Here is a 27,120-nt window from a genome sequence, read left to right on the forward strand (position 1 = left end):
CTCACCCTATCAGGAATTGATTTTGCTTTCCTTTCAACTCAGATGGCACTTGTTTTGTGCTCTTCTCATGGTAGTAGTTTCCTTGTATAACAATTCAATATTTGTGCTCATATTTTCTTTCTCTTATTAGAATGACTCTATACACTGAATTTCCTGTGTTGTTTGGCCTTGCACATGAAGGCACTCAATAAATATTTGCTTTTTGTCTTTTTTCGTGACCGGTAACGGGATCGTAACCCTCAGTGTCGCGCCCGTACCGCAACCGGCAACGGGATCGCAACCCTCAGTGTTGCGCCTGTACTGCAACCGGCAACGGGATCGCAACCCTTGGTGTTGCGCCCGCACTGCACTCAACCAGCGAGCGGACCAGTCTCTATATGAGATCCGAACCCTCGGTGGGAGCGCTGCTGTGCTCCCAAGCGCCGCACTCTACCGAGTGCGCCACTGGGCCGGCCCGCACTCAATAAATATTTGAATGAATAAATGTTCCCAGCCTTTTAATTTTCCATCTTTCATGTAGACTTTACCAGGGGCTTTTCAACTTTTGTCCTCAAACTAGCTCACAAGTCCCTCCTTAGGCTGAGCAACCAAACATACACTCTGCTAGCTTCTTTCTCTGCAAAGCCAGGAGTTTCCCCATCTAGCCGATACAGAGTTACAGGTAGATTGTAGAGTCAGTAAGAGATTGTCACTGACACACTAAAAATGCTATTCTTTTATTCAAGCTGAAGTGTTATATATTTTTCTTAATTTCCCTTTTTAGTTTCTAATCAGCCTTGGTGGTTCCAGGAGGTTTACTTTCTAGGGAAATTAGGGGTAGTGTGGGTGGGGGGTGGGAAGGGAAGCTGGCCTTTGCTCTCTCCTCTTTGCCCTACCTTTTTTCTGTTTCCCTCCTTTGTCTCACCTCACTTTGCTCCTGCTCCTTGCTGCTTTTCATATCTTCCCTTCTTCTACTCCCAACCTCTTCTTTCCATTGCCCTTTATTTCTTCAGTATAGAAATGTTAGCCTTTAGGAAAGATGTGGAGTATTTCTCCCCTTAGCCTAGCAAAAAAAAAAAAAGCAGAGCATCATTTAAGAGTAATAGGTCAGATGCAGTGAGAAAATATGGGTCCATCCAAGTAATTTCTGGCTTTGGATCATGGGTTCCTAACTCTGAGTAGCTCACTGGCCTCATAATCAATAGGATTATCTATCGCTGTCGCCCCTTTGGAGATTCAAGCTTGGTTCTCTGGGATATGTGCTAATACTTTTCCTGCCAGAGTTTAAGTAGACTTCTGGTTTTGTCTCCTTCGTTTCTTCTGCCCCTTCATCTGTATGCATGAATAATCCAGCACTGACTTCTTCAGACTTACTCCTTCTGTGGATTCAGAAAGAATTAAGTCTGAATAGCATATTGGCTTTGTCTCTTGATCCTTTTTTTTTTTTTTTTTTTTTGCTTTTTACAACAAAAAATGCATCAAGGACTAAAACCAGTGCCTCCAAAATCTCTTTTTCCTAATGTATCATCAGAATGCTTTTTAAGTGGAATGCTTCGTGTCTCTGTTGTTTGCTTTTGTTGTCAGTCTTTACTGTTCCTGCCTAGGTCAAAGGACTACTTACTTTAATTATTAAAATATTAGTTATTAATTATTAGTTATTAGTGTTACTAATATTTGTTCCTATCCATTTGAAGGTTAGCCTCTTTCTCATGCTGCTTTTTTTTTTTCCTTGTGGGGTTCTGATGACTCTCTGCTACTGTTTTTAATACTCGCATGTTGTCATAAACCCAAATGGGAAAATCTCATAAGATCATCTTCTTATCCCTACCCTCAGATTGTTGCTGTGAACTCGAATGAGAAAGGCTCAGAAGATCATCTTACCCCTACCCCCTTTCTCCCACACCAGATGTACTCACAGATGTTATCTGGAATTCGGTGCTCAAATTTTCTTCCTTGCTCGTAAAACCCACGTGTTTATGTTCCCTGTTTCTTTTAGAGGAATTATTGTCTACCAGGTTATCTAACATAGTAACATAGAAGCCAAGGGATCATTTCCCTGTTACTTTCTATTTGTCCTCAAGTTTTATCAGTTCTGTCTGGAATTATTTTTTCTAGTTTGTTAATTCTTTTCATTTCCACTGCATAGGTGCAGGTTCTTACCTCTTGCCTGAGCAATTGTCAAAGCCAAATCTTATGGTCTTTAGGAGGCATCCACTGCTCACATTGCTACCAAGATTATCTCTAAAAATTACTAATATGAGGAATCTATCGTCTGCTAAAAAGTATTTCCCTTTTGGGATGGTGAATGTTCCTTTTCCTCATTGTGAGGCAAATAGGAACTGGCAAGAAAGAACATGTAGGTCCTTGTTAGTCATACCCATAAGGGTATGGTGTCAGATATGGCTTCTCTATAAAATAATCTACAAAGCATATTAGATTGAGCTCCCTTTCCAAGCACAATGTTGATTTGTAACTGTGGTCAGTTTAGCTAACGTTAAGAAAAAACTAGCCAGTCAGGTGCTGGCCTAGAAAGCAGAAATAATTCCGTGAATTGTATAGAAGGCTGTTAGGAGGCTTGGCTGCATTGTCCGCAATATCCCCTAGCAGTGCCTATGTTTTCCTCTTCTCTAGTCCATGCTCTAGATGGGAATTCTGAGCCTAGGGCCTAGGAATTGTTAGAAAAACCCAACGTCGCAGCAAGACAGTAAGGCTGCTGCTGTTTTCAGCTGCACCTAAAGCCTTTGGCTTGCCTTCTAAACCTTCGGCTTTGACCTTCCTGATTTCCAGGAGCTTCTGATGTTAAATCTGATTATTTGGTTCAGTCCATGTTTTTGAAAGTCTGAAAACACCAAGCCAATTTTAAACAAAAATTTCTTTTTTCTAAGATATGGAAAATCTATCCCCCCGCCCCATAATAGTAGAAGATCAGAATCTATTTGTTACATCAGTTGGTTAGAGCATGGTGTTATCAGAGCAAGGTCAAGGGGTCAGATCGCTGAAACGGCCAGCTGCCAAAAACAAAACAAGGAAAAATCAGATTTTAATTAGGGTTATGATAGCTAGAGAAGCCCGACTCTGGAGAATTCTCCATTGGGAAAAATGCAATTTGGAGCTCTTCTAAGAATCAGCACTAAAATTAAACCTAGTATCTTATCTTATTTGATAAGGAGAGAGATTTATGGATATTAACTGCATGTTCTGCATGTGGCTTTGAGGTCTCTGGGCTCATGTGCAGCTCAGCTTGCTCTTGTTCTCAAGTTCCAGGCTTGTGGCTACTTAAGTTAGAAGCAGAAAAAATTCTGAAGAATAAAATAAACCTGGGGGGCTTGAATGACTCTGCTTATTCCACAGCTTTTGAAGACCCTGATAGTGCTGTTGATGACCGAGATAGTGATTATCGCAGTGAGACCAGCAATAGCATCCCACCTCCTTACCATACGACTTCCCAGCCCAACGCCTCTGTACACCAGTTCCCTGTGCCAGTGCGATTGCCACAACAGCTGCTACTTCAGGGCAGTTCCCGGGACTCTTGCACTGACTCTATGCAAAGTTATGACCTTGATTATCCAGAGCGGCAGGCCTTCAGGTGGGTATTGGGAGCAAAGCACTTTCTCTTCTTTGTATCCAGGTCCCATGATGCAGCTAACAAGGATTTGGGTGCTTTAAGCTTAGGTGGTAGTGGAAGTGTAGCAGTATGATGGGCCAAGTTATAGTCATTTTGTGTAGATTCTCAGTCTTTTTTCTCTTCCACACATGCACATTTATATATTTCCATTAGGAATACTTCTTTTTGTGACCAGAGATTCCCAGCTGTTGAGGGCATGGCCACTTGGGCTGGATAGCTGAATAAAACCTGCCTGCCTCCCTGCCTAGCTCAGTGATTTTGATATACCCAGAACCAAAATTTTAAAAAAGAAAATCACAGATACTAAATGTTTGGATAATTCTTCCTGCCTAAATATTTCAGAAGAAAATCAATATGATCTCACCATAGCAGATTCAGTACTTTTGCTGGAACTTTGTTTTAATTCTATTTTATTAATTTCTTAAATATATAAACCACTTATATGGCTTAAAAATTTTTGAGATACAATATAGCATGCAGTAAAGAATACTACTCATACCTGTTGTCTTCCTCCCGTCCCCTGTCTGTCTCCTAGTTCTCTTCCCACTGTTGTTTGTTTCTTATGTATCCTTCCATAGACTATTGTCATATATTTATGAATATAAAAGCTAATACATGCATATGTGCTCCCCAATGCTCTGTTTAAAAAGAAATTTTTAAACCAAAATACAAGGCTTAAAATTTAAAAGAACTTTTCATTATACATATTTATGTGATACAACATGATATTTTGATTCATGTACACAACATGTAATGATCAAATCAGGGTAACTAGCATATCCATCATCTTAAACATTTATCATTTCTTTATGGGTGTGCATTGTATTATTTCTCTGAATTTTGATTAATATAAAATATTTCAAATTTAAACTTTGGAAGGGTTGGCTGGTTAGTTCAGCCGGTTAGAACATGGCGCTATAACATCAAGATCAAGGGTTCATATCCCCTTACTGGCCAGCCTTCAAAAAAATTGGAGAAATAATGTAATGAACACCCATATTCATGTTGCCTAGATTTACTAGTTCTGTTAACATTTTGCCACATTTACTTTATCTCATGCTCCCCAATATATATTCAAATACAAATACATTTTTTTCCTGAGCCATTAAAAAGTAACTTGCAGATACCATGTTACTTCACCAGAAAGTACTTCAGCACGTAACTCCTAAGAAAAAGAACATTCTCTTATATAACCTAAATACTATGATCACACTCAAGCAATTTAATGATACAATGATACTATCTAATATGTAGAACATATTTAAATTTCTCCAGTTGTTTCAATCATGTTCTATATATATGTGTGTGTAATTTTTCCTTTTTGATCCAGGATTCTATCAAGAATCATGTGCACTGCATTTGATTTTCCTGTTTTCTTAGTCTCCTTTAATCTAGTAAAATTCCATTACTTTTTTTCTTGTTTTTTTTTAATACAGTTTTTGAAGAGTCCAGGCCAGTTGTTTTGAGAATGCCTCTTAATTTTGTTATGGCTGATTGTTTCTTCATGTTTAGAATCAGGTTAAACATTTTTGGCAAAAACAGTACATATGGTGATATGTCCTTCACAATGCATTCAGGAAGCATATATTTCATATTATTATTGGTGATGTTTAGTTTGATCCCTTGGTCAAGAAATCTGTTACATGCCATATTTTTCTAATGTAAAATTACCTTTTCTCCTTTGTAATTAATAATATCCAGGATGATACTTGATATTGTATCAATATCCTGTTTCCCCAACAACCTTTTACCCAATGATTTCAGCATCCATCGATCCTTGCCTAAATCAATTATTTCATTGGTTGGAAATTTGTTTTTGTTTTTGTTTTTTGGCAACTGGCTGGTATAGGGATCCAAACCCTTGACCTTGATGTTAGCTTTTACCCAATGATTTCAGCATCCATCGATCCTTGCCTAAATCAATTATTTCATTGGTTGGAAATTTGTTTTGTTTTTGTTTTTTGGCAACTGGCTGGTATAGGGATCCAAACCCTTGACCTTGATGTTATAATACCATGCTTTAACCAACTGAGCTAACTCGCCTTCCTGGAAGTTAATTTTTTAAAAACCATTCCAATAAGCTCATTGTTTTATTTTCTAAATTTCACCAGACCATAGGATGATCTCACTTTTTTGCCCACCTCACCAAACTGCTACACTGGTGAATTTTTATCCCGAGCCGCACAAGGCCATCAAATTGCCAGATAACATGTGTCCCGGTTTACTATCTCTGAAAATATTTTCAGTGAAATTTTTATGTATTAGTCATAGCATAGAACTCTCTCTTCATAATCTGATTCTAGAAAGAAACATGGCAAGAACCCTACTGAAGTTGGTGGCTACTCCTTTTTGGTTTATTAGTTGAATGTTTGCATATTTTATTCGTTTGATTTTAGTTGTTTATATTGTCCTACCTTAAGGAAAAACAAACAAACAAACATGATAACAAGAGTTATTTTGGCCCTCCTTCCCCTCTGTGTTTGCAAGCATTGCACGTGCAGGCCTGCAGTAATAATGGCACATTACCCTAAACTGCATACTCTTCTATTTGGACAGACTGTAATTTATGTAATCATTACCTTATTATCATTTTGGTTATTTCCTGGGTTACCACTATAATAAATAGCACTTAGAGAAGCATTAGTTGCAATTTTTTTTCCTAAAATTTTTCTTTGATTGTTCTTATATAAATTAAATTTTATTGTATCAGTATATAAAATGAGGTTAAAAAGTAAGGAAAAGTTAACATGATTTTTAAGTAAACTTTTTATTATAGACATTTTTAACTTAATATTTTTAAATGATTTCTCCTTTAAAAAGTTTTGAAGAGATTATATCATTAACATTGATTTCTAAATTTTTCTATTCCTGTAAACACTAAATTCATGAAAATAGTCTAAGTCCTTAAGTTACTTACACAATTTTTTAGGAAGAAAATTTAAATGCTTGAGGGAACAAATGTGTTTTGAAGTACCTTCCAGTAAAATACAGAAGTGTAAAAATAAATAGCTACATTCACTATAGCCATGGTTATCTATTGATTTAAATTGGAACTATAAAGATTTCTTCCAGGCTGGAGTTAAGTTTAGTTTGAGTATTTAGGGAATACTGGAGAGTAATGAAATGCATGTTGAAAAAAAAAATGTGTTAAGTTGGATTTCCTTACTCAACCAAATGGGCTTTTGCTTAATGAGTCCAGAATAACTGGATTTTTTTTACATAATTTGAGGTTTGACAACAGAGCTGGACTTTACTAGATATTACATAGTCAAAGTATTTCTTGTGTTGAGAGGGGTTAAGAGAACATCAGTCTCACCTTGGATGGTTTTTAGTGACTAATGACCACTTTGATCTTGTTTCTGTTTCCTAAATAAATGCTTTTGGGTATTAGATTTATAAAAGACCACACTGAGCTGACAAGCTCCTAGTCTGTAGGCCTTCTCTACACTGCCACCTTGGTACCCAGGAAGCAAGCAGTCTTTAACTTAACTGAGAGAAAGGTCATTTATCTTATGTATTTATTGATTTAAGTTGAACATGTAGCTTCTGCCATTGTAATCATTATAGGGAAAGATTTTCATTTCACTGTGATCCTCAGTGCATATTGTCTTCAGAATTCACAAACAACAAGTTGTAATGCTTTAAATAAATTTGCTTTTTTTGGTAATGTAACAAGGTTTGACTTCTGAGTAGTAAAAAATTATTTTTGTTAGGTTTATATATTTTTTCTTTTTAAAAGAAATATGTTTGATCATATCCTCAGATATAACTTTCAGCATGTGAACAGCTTGGCTTCTTTTTAGACTCAAATTTATCAGCAAATTTAGGTTTCTTAAAATCCCTTGATGTATTTTCATGGTGTACTTAACAGTTCTAAGTTTTGGCATTGCAAATACATTCTAGATATTGATAAACATGTTTAATTTTTTTTGTTTGTTTCTTAGAAAATAAGAGAATACTGAAAAGCTCAGCAATGACCAGTGATAGCAAGTGAAGCATTTAAAAATTGTTATTATATCTGTTTTTTTTCTGATGTGGAAAAAACTATTTGACTACTTTGACACAGTACTGATTTAGAATATGTGGATTTCCTTTTCATGTTTTTTTTAGTCTGACTGGTTTTTATCAAATTATGAATTTTACTATTCTAGTTTTTTAATTGAACATGTACTAAATCTTATAACTTGTTTTTCCATTCTCCCTTTTTTCTTTGCCTTACTGTTCCTCCAACTTTATCTCCTTATATCAGACAAGGCTCACAGGCGAAAAATGACAAAATTAGGATTATTTCAACTTTATCTGATGTTGACTATGAACAGCAAGCAGATATATATGAGCCAGAGGAGAAAATATCGCTAGACTTTCTAGAAAATAGTAACATAAAATTGAAGGAAGCAGAAGTAAAAGAAATTAGAGCCCTTTCAAAAACTGATAAATACTACAGCCAACAAAAACAATCAAAGCACAAGAACTGGAAAATGATACCGTCTCAGAGCCAACAAACAGAATTCCCTTCTGCCCTTAATTTTGACCTTAAGTTTGAAACATCTCTTTTCTCCAGATATCCTCAGAAATATAATACAATAGATAGGAGAAGAAAAAAGAAACCCTTATATAGTCATTTTGAAGACAGTGACAGAAGACAATATAATGATAGATTTGGAACTAAGACTAATTCCAAAAGTACATATTCTGATACTGAAAATTATAACCTTTGCCACATTGAAAAGAGACAAAATTACCCAGTTTTATACCCCTACAAAAATGGATTTGTGGTTAAAAGAGGCACAAGGACCACTAAGTTGGAAAGTCATGATTATGATCTGCCCAGTTGTTTAAGGAACTATGAAAAGTCATCTGACTCAAACCAGCATGTCACTAATTTCACACTGTTAGATATTCTTGAAGATTCTACTAGCAGTACTTCTGATGAACTTTTGGGTTCCCCAATTTCTGATAAGCAGGAAAGTATACTGTCACCAACATGGCACTCTTCCAATGTCCATCGTATTGAAGACTTTCCCGAAGAATATTATGTAGCAAATCCAGCATTGCCATTACAAAAGGTGAATTGTGATGCAAACGTACTTGGAGATTTGCCTGGGTGCTCCATGGAAGAAATGACCCCTTCCTCTATTGAGGAACCCAAGGAGGACATTATTGATACAATGGATGAGCTTCAGTGTTTGGTAGAAACAGTGTCAGAATATTTAGCAGAAAAGGAAGAGGAGATTAATAGGTTTGGTTCCCTTTCAAAAACTGAAAAAGCACATATACACTGTAGTACTGTTGATAATGCAGAAAAGAAAGTGCCTGGGGATCAAATACCACCTTTAACGATTGTCAAGAATGACAAGGACAAAGCTATCTCTTTCCCTGAGCTGAATGGAGTAAAATGTGCTGTTGGTTCTTTGTTCAATTCACTCACAGAAAAGGTGGGTTCAGGCACAAAGCATCTCACAAACTCTGTGGAAAAACTGGTTTATTCAGTTCCAGAGAAAACAGAAACTCTTAATCAAATAGAGACGATTAATTTGGGATCTAGACCCAGAGCCAAGTCAGTATTGGAGAAGGATCTTTCCATGCAATATTCATTATCATCTCAAACAGTTGATAGTAAGGATGTTGACAGACATGACAAAACCCCTGAAAATGAGCACATGGGCAGTAAAACTGAGAATTTAACCTTTCAGGTTACAACAGAAACTGTTGGAAGGGACTCAGCTTCACAGAGTCAGAATTCAGTTATAAAGTCTGTTTTTAGCATGCTAAATCCATTAAAGATCTTTTCAGAAAAGGAGGAAACCAAAGAAGATAACCAGAGCAAGCCACTGACAAAGGAAAGCTTTGTTAGGTGTGGTTCTGAGTCAAATCAAAGGGAAGACACCCTCGACAATCACAGTAGTAGCATTGTTGCTTTAAATAGGACTGATGGAGAAACTACAGGCTGGTTCCAGATGCATAGAAGTGAGGATTTGTTGTCCTCCCAAGTGGCCAATGAACCTTCAAACTTAGCTAGTTCTACAAGCAAGAAAGATGATATTCAGAGCCCGTTGGAGGGAAAACCCTGTATAGATCTGTCTACGTTATCAGATCAACCAAAAATATGTGCCAAAGATACTCCAGGACAACCTTGTATAGCTGGCAGTAGAACTGCAAATAAAGAGCCTTCTTCAAAGCTGTTAGAGGAGGACAGAGTTACCAGTGATGACGATTTCCTTGAGCCACTCAGAAAATCATTCAGCCAGTTTTTGCTCACTTCTCCAGAAACCTGCTCAAAGGGAACTTTGTCAGAATCTATGAAAATTCACCAATCAGAGGAAGATGGATGGGAAAGGGGCCCCAAGAAAGATGGACATTCCTTTTTATTTAGTGAAAAATTACATATTCCATTTTTCAGAGTTCTTGGTCATTCTGAAAAGCAGCAGGAATTAAGACAGAAAGGAAGCATTTTTCCTTTGTTTAAGTTTCCTTTTGCTAACAGCCATGTCACTGTTAACGACCAGAATTTTCATGGCTCAGCAGTAACCACTGATGAAGAGATCCAAAGAAATTGTCATAAAGATGCCAAACTTGGTTCAATAAAATCTAGTTCAGTTCCAAATATTCATAGTGATCTAGGGAAATTTGGTAGTATGGAGGAATTAAAGAAGAATGACCAAATAAATTGTTGTGAAGATGCCAAACTTAGTTCAATAAAATCTAGTTCAGTTCCAAATATTCATGATGATCGAGGGAAATTTGGCAGTATAGAGGAACTTAATAAGAATGACCAAATAAATTGTCCTGAAAATGTCAAACTTCATATAATAAAGTCTGATTCAGTTTCAAATATTAATAATGATCTTGGGAAATTTGGGAATATAGAGGAATTAAATCTAAGTGACCACACAGCAGTAGAGAATTATGAAAGAGATGCCTTAGCCATCCCTGGAGTTGTGCCCAAAAATCATATAACTTTAGATCCTTCAGGAGAAGATAAGAATCTTACACAAGTGACATCTTCAGTAGTATCAGACTCTTTACTAGAGTTTAGTTCTACCATTTTGAAATCCACTTTGGATAATGAAATTAAAGTGGACAAAGTTGAAGATAAAACTTCCCAAAAAAGAACCCAAAGAGGCCTCCTTTCTGGCCTGTTTAATAGGTTTTCTTCTGAAAATTTGTCTAGTCAACAAGAATTAAACTTGAAAAATGATGGCTCACATTGCAGGAATAGTACCCCAAGCTTTATCTCTGGAATATTTAACTTGATATCAAATAGCAGTATGACTGATTGTAAACCAGATGAAGCAAAGTTCATGCCTTTAAGTGACAGAAAGAGTTTGAATGGAAACAAACATTTATCCTTGAATGAGGTCCCTGCTACTTCATGTGTGACTTCTGAGAACCAGAGGAACCATGTTGAAAAACATGAAACTTCTGGCTTCATAAAATGCTTATCATTACCCAAAGAAAACATACCATTGTCTGATGCTTGGGCTGATAATCATTGTTGCCCTCATGCTTGGAAAAACCAGCAAAGTGAAAAGCATTGCCCCTCTTCGGAGAACATTGTACTTCACTGTGCTTCAAGTGCTCAGCAGGGGCTCTTGGAGAAATCTTTGGCTAAGAGGCCAACACCAAACCATGTTCTTGAGACAAAACTACATGAAAATTCAAGCAAGTTAAATTCACCTATACTAAATACTAATACTCTTAATAAGTCAAACCACTATCAGACTTTTGAAGGGATGAACAATTATTTCTGTTTTGAATGGGACTCTGACATAAAAGATATCTCTAAAAATTCCAGAAAACCTCAACCGGCTTTTTATGTGTTGAATCAAAATACATTTCCATCAGCCGATGCTTTCTTGTGGCCTGACTCAGAAAACCCAGTGATAAATTTTTGCCAAAAAGATCAAAATGCAAATATCTTGGAGTGGAGAACAAATCCAAACAGTGTCATTTGGTGTGACTTACCATATGAATCATTTGACCAGTTAGCATTTAATGAAGATTACTTATTAAGAGGTGATATATGGGCAGCTAACTCATTGTATGGAAATTCTGGTCATCTTCCAATTAATGAGATGAAGAATTCACTAGAAGAATTGCCCATTGATTTAAGTTATTCCTCAGCTTATAAGGAGACTGCATGCCCCATAGTTGATCAAGAACCATTAAGAATGGATGAAAACTTTGTTTTTTCAAGTTTTGGTTATGAGTACCAGGAATGGTTGTCATGTCTTGAGAATGGAGTATGGTGGCCATCAGAGGATGGAAATTATGGATATTATATGTTCCATGATGGTCAATATATCTATTCTCTCCTCACTGATCCTACTGGACAGTATGCATATTTATTTATACCTGATTATTCTTATCAAGAGTATTTGAATTGTGATTTACAGACAGATGATCTATCAAGTATTATGTTGGATGACAGCAGTATTTCTGCTTGTAGTTTTAAAGTAGTTGACAAAGAAGATGAAATACTGTGGTATGTTGAAGAGGAACCAGTTGACCCTCTTGATTTGTCTGTAGCTTTGCCAAGAAGTAAGGAACCATTGTATCTAAATTTAGAAGCCTTTTCACAAGTACTTGAAGAGTCAGGTTATGGCCAAAGGGATCAACCATTAGATTTTTCAGGCTATAATCCTCAAAAGTTTAAAGGAGATTTTAGATTTTTCAAAGAAAAGCCATATGGTTCTGAAGACCTTGAATGTACATTGGATCTCAGAAATCAGCCCCAAACTATTAGTAATCATGTCTTAAACAGAGATCAAATTATAGAGAGAGAAAAGAACCAGCCTCTAGCTAAAGATTCATCAGTTCATCTTTCCAGTTTCCATTGGCTTCACTCTTCTTCTGAAGAAGCTGCCTCTTTGGTTCATCCTGAAAATATGACTAACGGCTCACAGCAAGCAGAAGAGACATCATCAATGAACAAAGTGACGTCAGTATTTTCTATTTTGGGTACTTCGGTTGGAAGTACTTTGAATTTTGATAAGAGTGAATCTTTAGAGTCTTTGGTTATGCAGAAAATGGATGAGCAGTCAAAGTTAGCAGAACTCACAAATGATGGTCTTCAGTTATTAATGGGTAACTCCCAAAATGAGGAAGAAAGTCTCAAGGATTCAGAGAGACATATCGTACCCAATGTTCAGCAACCAGAATTTACTAAAAATATAAAGCAAGAATTCCTTTTAAATGAAGGCATTCATCTAAAAAAACAAAGTTTGTTAAAATCTGGTTTTTGGGGAAACCAAATAATTACTCAGGCTAAATCAGGTAGAGATGATGATGAAATTATTACTGCTGACTCTATTTCAGTTCCTCTTGCATCACAGTTTAGTAGTGAAGAGAACAAGAATTGTGAGCTTCACCAGGACAAGTCTTCCAAAGAGTTTGAGAGAACATTATTTAAAAGTGCATTGAAACTCTTTGGTCGAGGAGAAGAATCTACAGTAAGTATGACAGCAAGTGAAAAACAGGCATCTGGATTTTTGAACCTCTTTAAAACCCAGGTGAATAAAGAAGGATCACCAAACTTGGAAAAGAATGGTGATCAAAATGGAAAGATATCATCTCAAGAAAAGAAGGAATCTCCTGGTGTATCAAATTTTTTTGGTACCCTTGGGGATTTCTTTAAAACTAATGTGTCTTCTATACAGACAACAGAAAATACGCCCATTGCCTCAATGACTAATAAAGATGAGGTCAGGTCAAGTCCTAATTCCGTACAGCTAACTAGCCAGGGTGTTGAGAATTTTCCTGCTTCACCAGTTTTTTCTAAAGGGAAGGTTAGAATTAGAAGTCTGAACAAACAGACTACTATTGATGACAGTGGGCTAAAGGAACCATCAACTAAGGAGATCCAAGGTAATAATTTGACTGAAAAAGAGGTACCATTCAGAGACCACCCAATCCAGCAGTCACCAAATTCATCTTTCTCAACAAGTAGTCTCAAAGTGTCTCCTAGAGATTCTTCCGTAGAAACTAGTAGTGTGTCTACAGTGACAGAAGTTTCAAGAAGTAGTAAAAGATCTTTCAATATTCTGAGCAGAAGAAATTCAAATGAACAAGATAATTTTTCTGACAAAGACTGGAGTTTTTCAACCAGTATATCTTCTTCCCAACCAGAGTTGCCTACCAAAAAGAATATATTTTCTTTTCTGACTGGATCTGAAAAATCTGAGAACAGAGCCTCTGCTTCTCTACCAAGAGCCAAATCTCAAGCAGAAGGGCTATTCACCCTTCCTTCCTTTTTTTCCACTACTAGCCCAAGTGTCAAGAAGGATGCCTCTCGTAATAGCTCTACTTTCAGTTTCTTCAGCTTGTCTTTTTTGGATGAAAAGCAGCAAACTCCTGGGGAAAAACAAAACCTTTCAACTGTTGCTTCAGTGACTTCACAGCCCTGTAAGAAGCCAAGTGTTTTTGTAGACACTGGTGGCACAAAAACTAGAGAAGGTTCCAATGCTCATAGAGATAGAATAGCCCAGGAAGTAGTTAATGAACAGCAAATGGCCCCTTGTATTTCCATTAGCAACACTATTGAGGTTACCTCCCTTGCAAATGAGCTCAACTTAGAGAAGGACTATCAGGGAAAACTGAGTTCATGTAATGAACCAGACACATCTTCAGCAGATTTCCAGATGAATCAGTTGCAAAAAGATGTTGTTCCTCCTCCACCAGAATTTCAGGCACAGGCTGAAACATTCCTCATTGGCCCTGAGACCCTGGGGGTAGCTGCCCATAAAGAAGAGGCTTTGAACCAGAAAGCTTTCCTTGGTGATTCACTGGCCAAGACTATTTCGTATGATAACCATTTGATTGAAAAGTTCAATGATTTAGACACTCCTACTAACTGCCACCAAAATGAAAGATTTACTAGTGACCAATTGAACTTGCCATTAGAAAAGGACCCTGGTAAGGTTTTACCACAGAGCTTGGAACCAGCCTCTTCCTCTCCAGAGCCAGAGTGTGCAGGACACCTCCTGAACCGAGATGAAGATAAAGAAGAAGACAAATCAGTATTAGACTCTTCAGTAGAAATGCTTTCAGGGTTTATGACAAAAGTGAAATCTTTCTCAGGGTGCTTAATTGAATCTCCCAAAACACTGTCTGGACTTTTTTCCTCTCCTAAATCTCCAAAGAAAAACTCTTTTTTCTCTCTTTCTTCTGATGCCTCATCTCGGCCCCTCAAAGGTGAGTTATTTGGGGTTTTCAGAAGTCCCAAGCCAGAAGCACACAAACAAGAATCATCTAACCCAGCTTCTTCCTGGCTTCAAAATGATTGTTCCAGAGATGCAATAGGATCAGTGCCTCCAGAAAGTTTGTGGAAAGAAGTTGCTCCTGCAGTACCCAATTCAGAATCTACCCTCAGTAACTGTAGAATGACTGTGGTTAGTGCAAAGTCAGAATCAGATATCTTCACAGATGATCTTAAACTAACAACTGAAGTGGAAAACAATAATATTCCTGAAAATATTCCAGAACCCCAAGGTTGTGAAACAACTGCGACATCTTCTGTCTCAGGGGATGATACTGGGCAAGGAGTATTGTCTCTGAGTGATGAAGGAGACATGGGGATATTGCAGGGTACAGACACAGAGGCGTCATTGGAAGCAGAATATATTTTATTGCCAACACAGTCTCATCCAGATCCTACCTGGATTGCCAAAGAGCTTCCTTCTCCAATTCAGCCACCACTTCCTCTTGAGTCAGAGCCAGCTATTCAGACTGCCTCCACAAAACAAGACTTCTTTGAGCTGTGGGCAACTGATTCACTAGAACCCAATACCACACTGTTAGATGAGGCAAATGTCAGCCAGAGCACCACACTGGAAACCAAAGGATACCTTTCTCATCCTTTGCTGGAGGAACCTGTGCATCATGCTAATGAAAGTTGTGGGATACTTCATGTCCAGAAAGATCCACCTGCAGACCACCAGGAAACAGAACAGCCAAGACCTCATTTTGAGATCCCAAACATGGCCAATTGGCCAAAGCTCCACTTGCCATCCACTGAGAAACCACTGAGCTCACTCTTTTCTCCACCTGCCTCCTCTGGCAGCAGAGCAGCAGTGACTGGTTTAGTGTCTAGTTTTAAAAAGTTGTCAACTTTATTTGAGGGAGGTAGAGAGGGAAAAGGGAGTGAATTGGCAGGTGATCCAAAACTAGGGTTTGGAAAGAAGCTGGATCTTTCATTTTCATGGCAAAAAGAGAACCAAGGGGTCCCTGAACAAATGCCAGCAGAATCCTCCTCTCCAGTTTTAGTTATCAGCAGTGATCAGGACCTTAACTCCAATGAGGCTAACAAAGTTTTGGCGTCTTCTCAACTATCTGAGGCCAGTGTTGAGCCAGCTAAGGCCTATACTCAGCCCTCTGGGCCCTCCGAGCAGCTGGAGGTCAGGCCAGGTATCTGTGCTCATGGGCTTTCAGGGCCTGGAGAAGTGGAAAACCAGCAGGAAATCCCAGCATCTGGAGAACACTTGGATGCCAAAGGCAGCCTCTCTGGCCCCACCTGGAAAGAAGCCACCTCTGCAGTAAACAATTCAGAATCTACTCTGAATTCAGGGCAACGTGAGGAAGAGCACTATACTGTCTCTGAGCAGCTGGAGGCCAGGCCAAGTGTCTCTGTTCATGGGCTTTCAGGGCCTGGAGAAGTGGAAAACCAGCAGGAAATCCCAGGATCTGGCAAACACTGGGATACCAAAGGCAGCCTCTCTGGCCCCACCTGTCCTTCAGGGAAACATGAGGAAGAGCGCTACACTATTTCTGAACTACTTCACCAGCCAGAAAAAAAAGAAGAGGTGATGCCTGTTAGCACTGCCTGTATTTTGAATGTACAGCAGCCAGTCACTCTGAATGGCATCCAGGGACCAGCGACCAACAAAAGGCCTGTTTTCAACTCAAGCATCATAAATGGTTTTAAGGAATTGACCATTTATGATGCAAATGACTTAGTGGTAGATTAATCATAGCTTGCTTTTTATCCCTCCTGTGTCTTTCCTAGTACCTGAGCTTCATGTTAATTAGGGGTTAATAAAAACTAATGCGTAGGTATTTTCATTTTCTCCCTTCTTTCTAGTGCCAAATGCAGTCCATTTATTGGAACAAGGAGCTTTCTGCTTAAAGGAAAGGCTAGGCCCTGAGGTTTACTCACATTGGTTTGCTCTTATATGATGTGGAATGGAAAGGGAGGGCAGGAAGAAGCAGCAAGTAGCTAAGTGGTGTATATTAACTACAACTACATGATAGGCTAGGATGCTTCCTTGGGCCTTAGGCACTTATATCTTGTAATAGATGGGGAGAGACCTATTTTGCTTTGTTTTTCCAAGTCTTCTAAGATGCTTCCTCTAGTGGCAATGAGGATATTAAGTAAAATACAAAGTGCAAAGGGTGGCTTGAGCTAATCTGTATTCTATATACTATTCCACATGGATTTGTATAGCTTTTTCCAGGGATCAGTCTCTGTCTTTGACTACCCTCAAGACTGGTGTCTGGTAAGTGCTTTGAGTAGTCTCAGGAAGTCAGTGCTGTCCTTTGCTGTAGTTCTTTAGTCTGGAGCATTGTGCAGGGTCTGTCTGCAGAAGACACTATTATTTCCCCTAGAAAGAAGTGCCGTACCGCGCAGTTTAAGAATACTACGCTGACCTCTGGCCCAAAATTGTCCAAAGGGCCTGGTCAGGGACTTAAGCATATTAAGATAAAATATTCTTCAAAGTCATGTGCAGGGCTAAGGTTAAGCACTGTTGGAGAACCCAGCATGTTGTGTTTTTTTCCTGTTGTGGTTCTGCTGAATAGAGACTAGTTTTAGACTGTGAAGTTTGGTCCTTTCTTCCCAGGAACCTCCTGTTTCTGAATCTTGCCACTGATATAATTATTATTTCCTGAATTTATCCATACTTTTGCTTTTCTTCCTGGTTTGCATTTATTTACTCATCTGTCTTCCTCTCATTCTCACAGCCCCAACAGCAGCAGTAGGTATGGCTCCTCCTGTAATGTGAGTCAAGGAAGCTCTCAGCTGAGTGAACTAGAACAGTATCATGAACAAGATGATGACCATCGGGAGAGGGACTCGATTCATTCCTGCCACAGCTCTGGCAGCGTCTCTAGAGATGGCCAAGCAGGTTTTGGAGAACAAGAGAAAGCTTTTGAAATGACAGGTGAAGCAGAAAAGAGGAGAGCATGTGAACCCAAGGAGATGAAAAAAGATGCTGCAAACCATCCTCCCTCAGATCTGGTGCTACACAAAGACCACGTACTAGGCCCCCGGGAGAGGTAGGTGATGGCTGCCTTCAGAAGCTCACACGGCCTCCTCAGTACCTGCCCTGTGGCATTACTAAATATAAGCACTTCTCATTTGTTTCTCTGCAGCTGGGTTTAGTGGTGATCACTGTTTCCTTTGATTTTTAGTGTAATTCCTAAAATATTTTGGGGACCTCTAAAGAACACTTGGGTTCTTCGTAGTTAGTGAGCTGCAGGGTACCAGGACCTCTTGAGTCTGCTGTTCTTGGCTTACTAGTTGACTCCACATATGGCAGCTTCTGAATCTGGAACTGACCTGAGCCAGGTTATTTCATTCAGTGGAACTGCTTTGGGTGCAGTGGCTAGCATCCTAGCCTATTAATATTTTAACCTTTTTTGTGAACATTGTTTTTTTGTTTTGTTTTGTTTTACCCTGGCTGAGAAAACCAGGACAGAGTTAAGAAAGAAGTGATCTAGAAGCCAGATTTAACCCACTCCTTTTCCTCCCAAGGGCCTGGCAGTATGTCTGGCAATTGATATCCATAAGAAGAAAAACTTAAAACCTGTCCATTTAACAGCCTTATAATGAAGCTTAGTATAGAGTTTGAGTGTTATGGTTACTGAGACAAATTGGTCAGAGTAGCTGATAGGCTGGAGCAGAGCAGGATTTCTCAGTCTTTGCATTGTTGACATTTTGGGGCAGATAATTCTGTGTTGTGGGGAGTTGCTGTATGTATTATGTGACGTTCAGTAGCATCCCTGGCCTCTACACACTAGATGCTAGTAACAACTCCCACATGTGACAACCTAAACTGTCTCCAGATATTGCCAGATTTCCCTTGGGTAGCAAAGCTGCCCCAGTTGAAAACCACTGAGATAGAGTGATAAGAGCTGGGCATTACTTAGATTCTCAAATTTCAAGGTCTAATAATAAATAAAGCCTTTCACTGAAAGACCAGAGCAGTGAAAGCTGATTATATGGCAAATGCTAGGGAATGATTGGTGCTTCTGCTCTACCACTGGATTAATGGATGAGTCACATACTGTTCTGAAGATATAAACTTATTTTCTCTTCTCCTTCCATTCCCTTGGTTTTTAGTGATCTCTGGTAGCTCATCTAACAGGCAAGATATGCAGAAGACTAAGCTCTGGACCATCCTTTTCAGTGGGTTGATGACCCACTGAAAGATGGCTCTTTGTGGACCTTAGAGTTGGCAGTTACTGTTGACAGGGCAGAGCTCTTGGTAGAGAAGCAGAAGTGCCCAGCATGAGTACTTGTCCTTCTCTGCAGGTTGTGTCCTCTCAGGTCTTAGCTGTGCCAGTGAAGCCCAGTTTTACTTTGGCCAGAAGTGCCCATATATGTTTTAAAACAATTGACCTATTTAGATGTCATTAAAGCCTAGCAAATATTTTACATGTCTAGTTGGTATACACTTGTCTGCTGCCTTGGTTGTAGGCCCCAAAGGAAGGAGGAGAAATATTATCATCAAGAATTAACCACTGTTCCAGTCAAGAACCTGGATGATGACTTGTTCTAATACAGGATAGTGTTTCTGTCTCAAAGTTATTTTGTGATATTCATTGTACATTTCACTGATGGTGTTCCTGAAGCAAAATGAGATCTGGCAGGAAAAGGGCTGTGATTATTTTCTTGGTTCTTTTCATGTAGTCTAGGAATTGGTAAGCCTTCTTAAATACTTAGTAGAGCAGAAAGGGGTTGCAGGAACACAATTCTGCCCTAAGGATGCTATGCAGAATCTCCAAAGGAGGCTGGCAGTCTTGAGAGGTAGAGTGAGAGGGGTTGAAAGGCTTATTCCACACCTCTTTGCATTGTTCTATGCCAGACATTCACCTAGGGCCCTTGCCATTGCTTCCAGTGTCCTGATCCCTGACTGTCCCAATGAGCTGCCTCATTGAATGAATGAAAAAAAAAGAAGAGAGGGAACAGATGAAAAGCTAGAAGGAGTTGTCATTTTAGAGAGGAATTGTTCTCACATTGAGTATTCAGGACTAAGCCGTTTTAGTGGCCTGAGTCACTAAACAAGTGTAGGCATGAGCACAAACGATTTTATTTTGGATATTTGGCAGTCTTGCCTTGAACATTGTCACCTTGTGGCATCAGCTGTTTTTAAGAAACATTCTTTTCTTTGTTACAAGTTTTCCTGAGGAGAAACCCTCTTCACCATTTACTCAAGCCAGAGTGCACTGGATCCGAGCAGTTACCAAGGTTCGACTCCAGCTGCAGGAGGTAGGAAATCTGTTCTAATACTGGTTGGGGTAATTTTTTCTTTGAAATTGGAAGACATATGGTGCTGGAGAAGCAGTCAGTGATTAGTCATCTTCTTACAGTGTGCTTCTGGGAATGTATGATAATTAAGCCTGAGCCTTAAGAGGTGGGAGATAGCCTTGACTTTCTTCTGAGCTGATTAATGGAAATCAAATAGCCCTAGTGGTTGAAAGCCTGAAGGTAAAGTTAGATGCTTATTTTCAGTACTGTTGTCACCTCAAAGCAGTTTTAGTTTGAGCTTAGGGCAGGGGACTATTTCAGGGCCTCTTAGGTCAATTGTCTCCCTTATCCAGCTAGTTTAAGTACTACTGGCTGATCTATGTGGTGCCAGAAACGGTGTACAGAAATTTCTATGGGATTCCCTAATTTAAGGTCCAAGGCATCTATATGTTAAGATCCAAAACAATGTAAAAAATGAAAGTAAAGACAAACATTTTTCATTTTCAGTGTTACAAGTTTGATGTGTCCTTATCTGGGTGTCAGTAAGTAGGCAGTACAGGTGATGTTTTTAAATTATGACAGGTGGGTGTCAGTATTGTAAGACTTGTTATATTAAAAATGCAAGCCATACTCACATGGGTAAACACACACTTTAAAAAATTTTATTTTGAAATAATTTCAAACTTAGGGAAAAGTTGTAAAATGAGTAGTATAGAGAACTCCCGTATCTGCTCACCCAGATACTCCCAACTGTTGACATTTCGCATTTTTGCTTCATCGCTCTTCTTCCATTATGATTAATCTTTTTCTGAACCATTTGAGGGAATGCTGGAGACATGGTGTTCTGTCACTTCTAAATAATCCTGTCTGTATTTCCTTAAAAACAAGGCTACTCTTCCATATAACCATCCAAATTGGTAAAACAATGACAGCACTATTATCAAGACCCCATGCAAATTTTGCCAGCTGTCCCAACAATGTATGTTTTTCCTCTCTAATCCAGGATCCAGTCCAGGATGACACCTTGCATTCAGTAGTCCTGTCTCTTTAGTCTCTTTCATTCTGGAACGGTTCTTCAGTCCTTCTCACTCTTGACAGTTTTAGATGGTATAGGCATTTTATTTTGTAGCATGTTCTTCAATTTAGATCCATTCAGTGTTTTCTCATGACCAGACTCAGGCCATGCTTTCTTGGCAGAAATTACACAAAACAATCCTGTGTTCTTTTCAGTTCACTGCATCAAAAAGTACTTAATGTTAGCCTGTCCTGCCACCCATGTTAGCCTTACTCACTTGATTAAGTTTGTATTGCCCTGGTTTCTCCCATCAAGGCACCATTTTTTCCTTTGTAATTGTTAAGTGCTTTAAGGCGTGATACTCTGAGCTAAGCTGATATCTTCTTCCTCATTCACTTCCTAGCTAAGTATACATTGATGAGTCCTGTTTGAATCCGCCACCACTAGTGGTGGTTGCCAAATGGTAACTTTCCATTTCCATTAGCATATCTACATTAATTAGTACTATCATAGAACATTCTTGTTTCCCTTCTCTCCCACTAATTTATTTACATCAGTATGGACTCATGGATTCCTAATTTATTACATGAGTTGTAATCCATTACTACCACTTATTTTAATGCTCAAATTATTCTAGCATCATATAAGTACTCTTAATTTGACCCTTCAGAGAGAGGATAATGTTTTAATAATTATTGAAAAGATAACTGCTTTTGAGAGACTATTTTGAACACAGATGTTTGAAAATGCTTTCATTTGTATATGTGTTTAAATGTGGATGTGTTCTTTTGTTATCAGAAACAGTGAGTAGTACCTATAAAAACTTATAACTGTGTGCTCTAAGATCTTGGAAAAAGACTATTAACATATTAAAAACTTTCTAAAGAAAATTTTCGGTGAGGTTTGAACTTGTTAAAAATATAAGAAGATTTCTGATTTTTTCTTTTGCAAGAACAACTGACTGACATCAGAGAAGATGAAAAATTACTAACCAAATTTCATTAAAATCTTTGAATAATTGGCACATAGTAACGAATTGCACTTCTTTCATTTGACTGATGTATTAGAATCTCTTTCAGCTATGACATCTATGAAAACCAACTACCGAAATAATTGAATGTGGAACCAGACCTTGAAGTCATTCTACAACAAACTATTAAACCAAAGATTTAAAGATTTAATATTTAAAATTTAAAGATTTAAAAAATAACCAGGGATATTACATTACATTGCTTTTGCTAAAAAAATTACTACTGCTAATATTTTCAGTGACAGCAGAAAATATTTTTTATCATTAATAAACTTCTTAAAATTTTAAATGTTTCTTTTATACTTTTAACGTTTTAATTTTTATAATGTAATTAATAATACAATTGTACATATATATAATCTTTAAATTAATAAATCTACGTATGTTGAGAAGCATGTGCCAAAAAATCTTTCTGTGGATAGGGCTGCCTAATCCCAAACACTGGGAGTCTGTTGATCTACATTGACAAGAGGTAAACAGACATTTAAAGTGAACATTTATTGAGTCAATGTCATAATACTTACTATTTTTTATTTCTATTTTTTTTAGAAGTAAGGTCTTATAACTTATTATAAAGGAAAGTAAAATAACTAACCTTCTCTGTGTAAAACAAAAGCTCTGAAAAATATGAATATGTTGGAGCAGACCCAGTTTTAGTTATGACTTTTTCTTTTTAATAGGTAATTCAGAGTTTCTCAAAAAGAATAGCTGGAAACAATTTTCCAAAGCTTGGAATCATCTAAAGAAAAGCATCTGAGAGTAACTAAGAATCATTGCTACTTAAATGAGTAAGAGAATAATAGTGAAGATATTGTTAGCACAGGTAAAGTAACAGGCAGCTGATTAGACATGGCCAAGAGGAGAGAGATAAACCAGTGTTTAAAGAGTGATCTGGTAACAGTTTAAGACAGAGGCAGAAGTGCACCATTTATACTTAAGATGGGATTTGCTGACAGATAAGTTGAGGCTGTGAGCCAGAAAGTTGTTAAATACATCACCAAAGATTTTTTTTCCTAATCAGAAAGTCCACATAGTCATTCCTTCACCTTCTGACCAAGATAATCATTTTTGTTAGTTTCTTATTTTATCATCAGAATTTCTTTATGTAAGTATAAGCAAATATGAATATGTATTCTAATACCCCACCCCTTTTCTATACAAAAGGTGGTATATTATATTCACTGAGACATCTTGGTTTTTCACTTGGAGATCCTTCCATATCAGCTCTAAGAGAATTCTTTTTTTTTTTTTTTCATTTTCTTTTCTTTCTTTCTTTCTTTTTTTTTTTTACAGCTGCATAATACTCTGTTGAATAAATGTACTGCAAGTATGTAACTAGCATTTTCTTTTCTTTCTTTCTTTCTTTTTTTTTTTTTACAGCTGCATAATACTCTGTTGAATAAATGTACTGCAAGTATGTAACTAGTCCTCTGTTGATGTTTGGTTGTTTCTAGTCATTTGCTACATGTAAGAAACCATGTCACAAATGAATAACCTTTTTACATATGACATTTTGTATGTGTGCAAGTATATTGAGGGGATACACATTTATAATTTCAGTAAATATTGCCAAATTGCCCTCCATTTGTCAGTGGCTTAAAAAAACAAAGATTTGTTGCTTGCCTGTGATACATGTCATGCTTCATGTCAGGGAGTTTTGCTTTAAGTTGTCTTCTCTCTGCAATCTAGGCTGATGGAGCGACCAGGATCTGGAACATTTTCAGTCGCAATGGTAAAGAGAAAGAAAAGATAGCAAGTGAAGGAGAACATAGCAAATTGTACACTGGCTCTTAAAATTTCTGCCCATAAATTACATACATGACTTTTGCTCACGATTCCCTGGCTACAGCAAATCATACAACCATACTTAAAGTGAACAGTATGATATACCTTGAAAGAGATAGAAAGGGATATTTGTGAATAGTTTAATGACTACCCCAAATGGTATATACCTTATATAGGGAGTATACCAATTTATAATCCTACTAGTAACGTCATAAGGGTGCTTTCCTTCTTCTTTAACCCACCAGTAGAGTGACTAGTAAAGGTTTTGGATTTTCACTAGTCTGCTAGCCAGTAGTGTCTCAATAGATTAAATTTTCATTTCTTACCAGTAAAGTTAAGCATATTTTCATATATATAAAGGCTATTAATTTTCTGTGAACAGTCTATTAATATTCTTTGCCCATTTTTCTATTGAAGTGTTGGTGTTTTTCTTACTAATTCCCAGGAGCTTTTTATGTTTTAGGGAAATTAACTCTGCCTGTGATGTGAGGTGCCAATATTTTTTCTCAGTATGTCATTGTGAGAAAATTTTCCTAATCCAGAAAATGGGGAGAATAATAGTACCTTCCTCTTAGGATTGTAAATTACCTAGTAAAGCTATGATTTTAAAAAAAGAAAATCAGAAAAATGTACTTCAGTGGCTCCACATTGCCTGCATGATAGAATAAAACCTTTATGATCTAGCTCAGTGTGACTAAAAGTGTGGTCTGCGGACCAGCCTGATCCAGGAACCGCTTGTTTCTAGTCTTTGATGAAATAAGTACTGAAATTGAAAGTGAGCATTTAGAGGCAATTTGAATTTCAGTGACATCAAGCACACGATCAATGGCTTCATGTCATTGAACAGTGTATTAACCAAAAATATCAGTCCGTTACATACTGGGAATAAAAAATTAGGTCTTTAACAAAAAGGCACTGGCATAGACTATACACGCCTTTCCAGCCTTAACTCTTTTTGCTACTCCATTTAGTCGGTGCTTCTAAAACACAGAGTTATTTATCTTTCAGGAATTCTCAGAGGCTATGCATTTGCTGTTTCCCATGCCTAGAATACTCTTTCTCTTAATTCACCTAGCTAACTTTTAATTCACATCTTCTTTTTTTTTTTAATTCACATCTTTTAAAACCCAGTTAGGTGTCAGTTTTGGGGTTAAGTTTCCAGACTCTACATATTTTTTCTACATTGGCAATTACCATGATGGAATGGAATTACTTATTTCTGGTATGTCTTACTTTTCTATGTGCTTCTTATAAGATCCATGGATGTCAGGGTTATGCTTTTTATTAATAGTATTCTAGAGCCCAGTGTAGAACCTGGCAAAGAGTGTTTAGCCAAACTTTTATGGATGCTTAACTAGCCAGAAATGCCCATCATCATTTCCACAGACTTTTCCATGTGTTTCTTTATCTTCTAATTAATCCTGTTTTTTATTTTTCCCAAGGCCCAGTACTTAAAGCCAATAATAGCAAAATTTTGATTATTAACATTAGCTATGTTTTCTTATATAATTTTATATGCATGAACATAATTGTACTGAATTTGGGTCATAATATGTGTGGATTTTTAAATTTTCTCACTTAGTTTTTGTGAGCTTTATTCTGGGTTATTAGATATTTTTTGAAAACATGATTTAATGTTTGTGTGTGTGTGTGTGTGTGTGTGTGCAAGATTTAATAAAAACAGAAATAGGAATTGTTGTTTTCAACATTTTCCAGGTTGTGAAAGGCTTGCCATGATTATCTGGGGTGTGGTTCTAAGCTGCTTTAGCGGAACATACGCAAAATGCTGTTCTCCCAGCCAAAAAGGCAATACAGTCAGGCCATATACCATGCCCCTGTGCCTCCTCCAACAGCTAGGCTAGCAAGTTGTCAATGCTGTGATCCAGGCCAAGCCAGGTGTCTGGGTGGCTTTTTTTTGTCTGACCAATAGGAATTACGTCTACCTCGTGGTGTGCACAACGACTGCAGCAGGGCTGGAGGTGCCAGGTCCTGTTTGTGCACCAGCTCTCAGTGAGACAGGGCTGGCTTCTCAACAGGCTGCTGACAGTGAGTGTGGTGGATTACAGCAGTAAAGGGGTTCTAACACAGATGCTGGTTGGAAGGGATGGCCCTCCCCAACCCCTACTGCTTGGCCTAATTTTAGAATACCATGGGAAAAAAGCTTTGATAAAAACATCAGGAAGTCAGAATCAACATGGCAGGGAATAGTGTGAACAACCCATAAGCCAGTCTATTCATTTAATGATTATTAATAGATTAATAATAATCCAGCATATAGATGTTACATAACAATTCCTCTGTCTTCACTATTGTAAATAATACTATAATGAGGATCATTATGCATAAATCTGTTTTTATTTCTGATTATTCCTTCAACTTAGTTTTCTCAAAATAGATTACAATAAATTACTGAGTTAAACAGTATATTATTTTTGCTACTGAACTCAAATGCAGCTGTCCACTGCCAAACAGAAACAAAAGATTTGAGAGTTAAACATTGGTGAAAAGGGAAGGCAACTTTATTCAGGACCAGTAAACCTGAAGGAGATGGTAGGCTAACCCGTATCATTTTCTCAAGCTAAACAAGGGCTTTTATGGGATAAGAAGCAGGAAGTGAAAGGGAGGAGCAAGGGGTATGTGTACGGGGCCAGGTGTAAATTCTCATCAAGATTCTTTCTGGTTTCTGTTCTTGTCCTTGATGTATCTTAGGGTCCTGCAAGATTCTGATTTGCTTTGGGGTAGAGTCAGCATAGCTTTATTGATGTCTTTCTTGGTTTCTCAGGGTCTGGGTAGCACGTGCCTCATAGCAAGTTTGCAGCTCCAGGCTATCTGGAAGACAGTTCTACATTTATGTAAATAATGTCATGCTGCCCCTTAACCATGGTTCAAAATATCAAGTAACGACAGGAAAAGAGGGAACTCAGAGAAATGCAGGCTAAGCTAGCCTTTATGCTTATCTTACATTCTGCTAGACAAGTGTATTCCTATTTCTGGAGATTCAGCCCCAAGTTTGCCTTGAAAACTTCCTCCAAGGCTGAGGCCCGCTTCAGCTTTAGGGGAGAAGAATTAAATATGATCAAATATGGGTCCTGCTGCTAAAATTCCCCTCTTTTCAGGTTTCTTCCTCAGTCTTGAGGGGGGTGTTCAGTCTTGTTTACTCGAACATTTTTATTTTTATTATTTTGTTTTTCAGCAGCTGGCTGGTACAAGGATCAAACCCT

The 27,120-nt window shown here is 37.8% G+C and overlaps 1 protein-coding gene across 1 annotated transcript; it reads left to right on the forward strand.

Annotated features, from left to right (window-relative positions):
* Window positions 1-3,330: 3,330 nt before the first annotated feature.
* Window positions 3,331-27,120, forward strand: LOC103609613 (protein unc-13 homolog B-like; the record flags this gene model as incomplete). Its single annotated transcript, XM_008593911.1, has 4 exons — window positions 3,331-3,565; window positions 17,561-17,875; window positions 20,000-20,090; window positions 27,096-27,120. Coding segments are annotated over 4 exons (666 nt in total), but the record flags the coding sequence as incomplete, so codon positions are not given.

The sequence above is a fragment of the Galeopterus variegatus genome, unplaced genomic scaffold (genome assembly GCF_000696425.1).
Source record: "Galeopterus variegatus unplaced genomic scaffold, G_variegatus-3.0.2 Scaffold9863, whole genome shotgun sequence".
Lineage (NCBI taxonomy): Eukaryota > Metazoa > Chordata > Mammalia > Dermoptera > Cynocephalidae > Galeopterus > Galeopterus variegatus.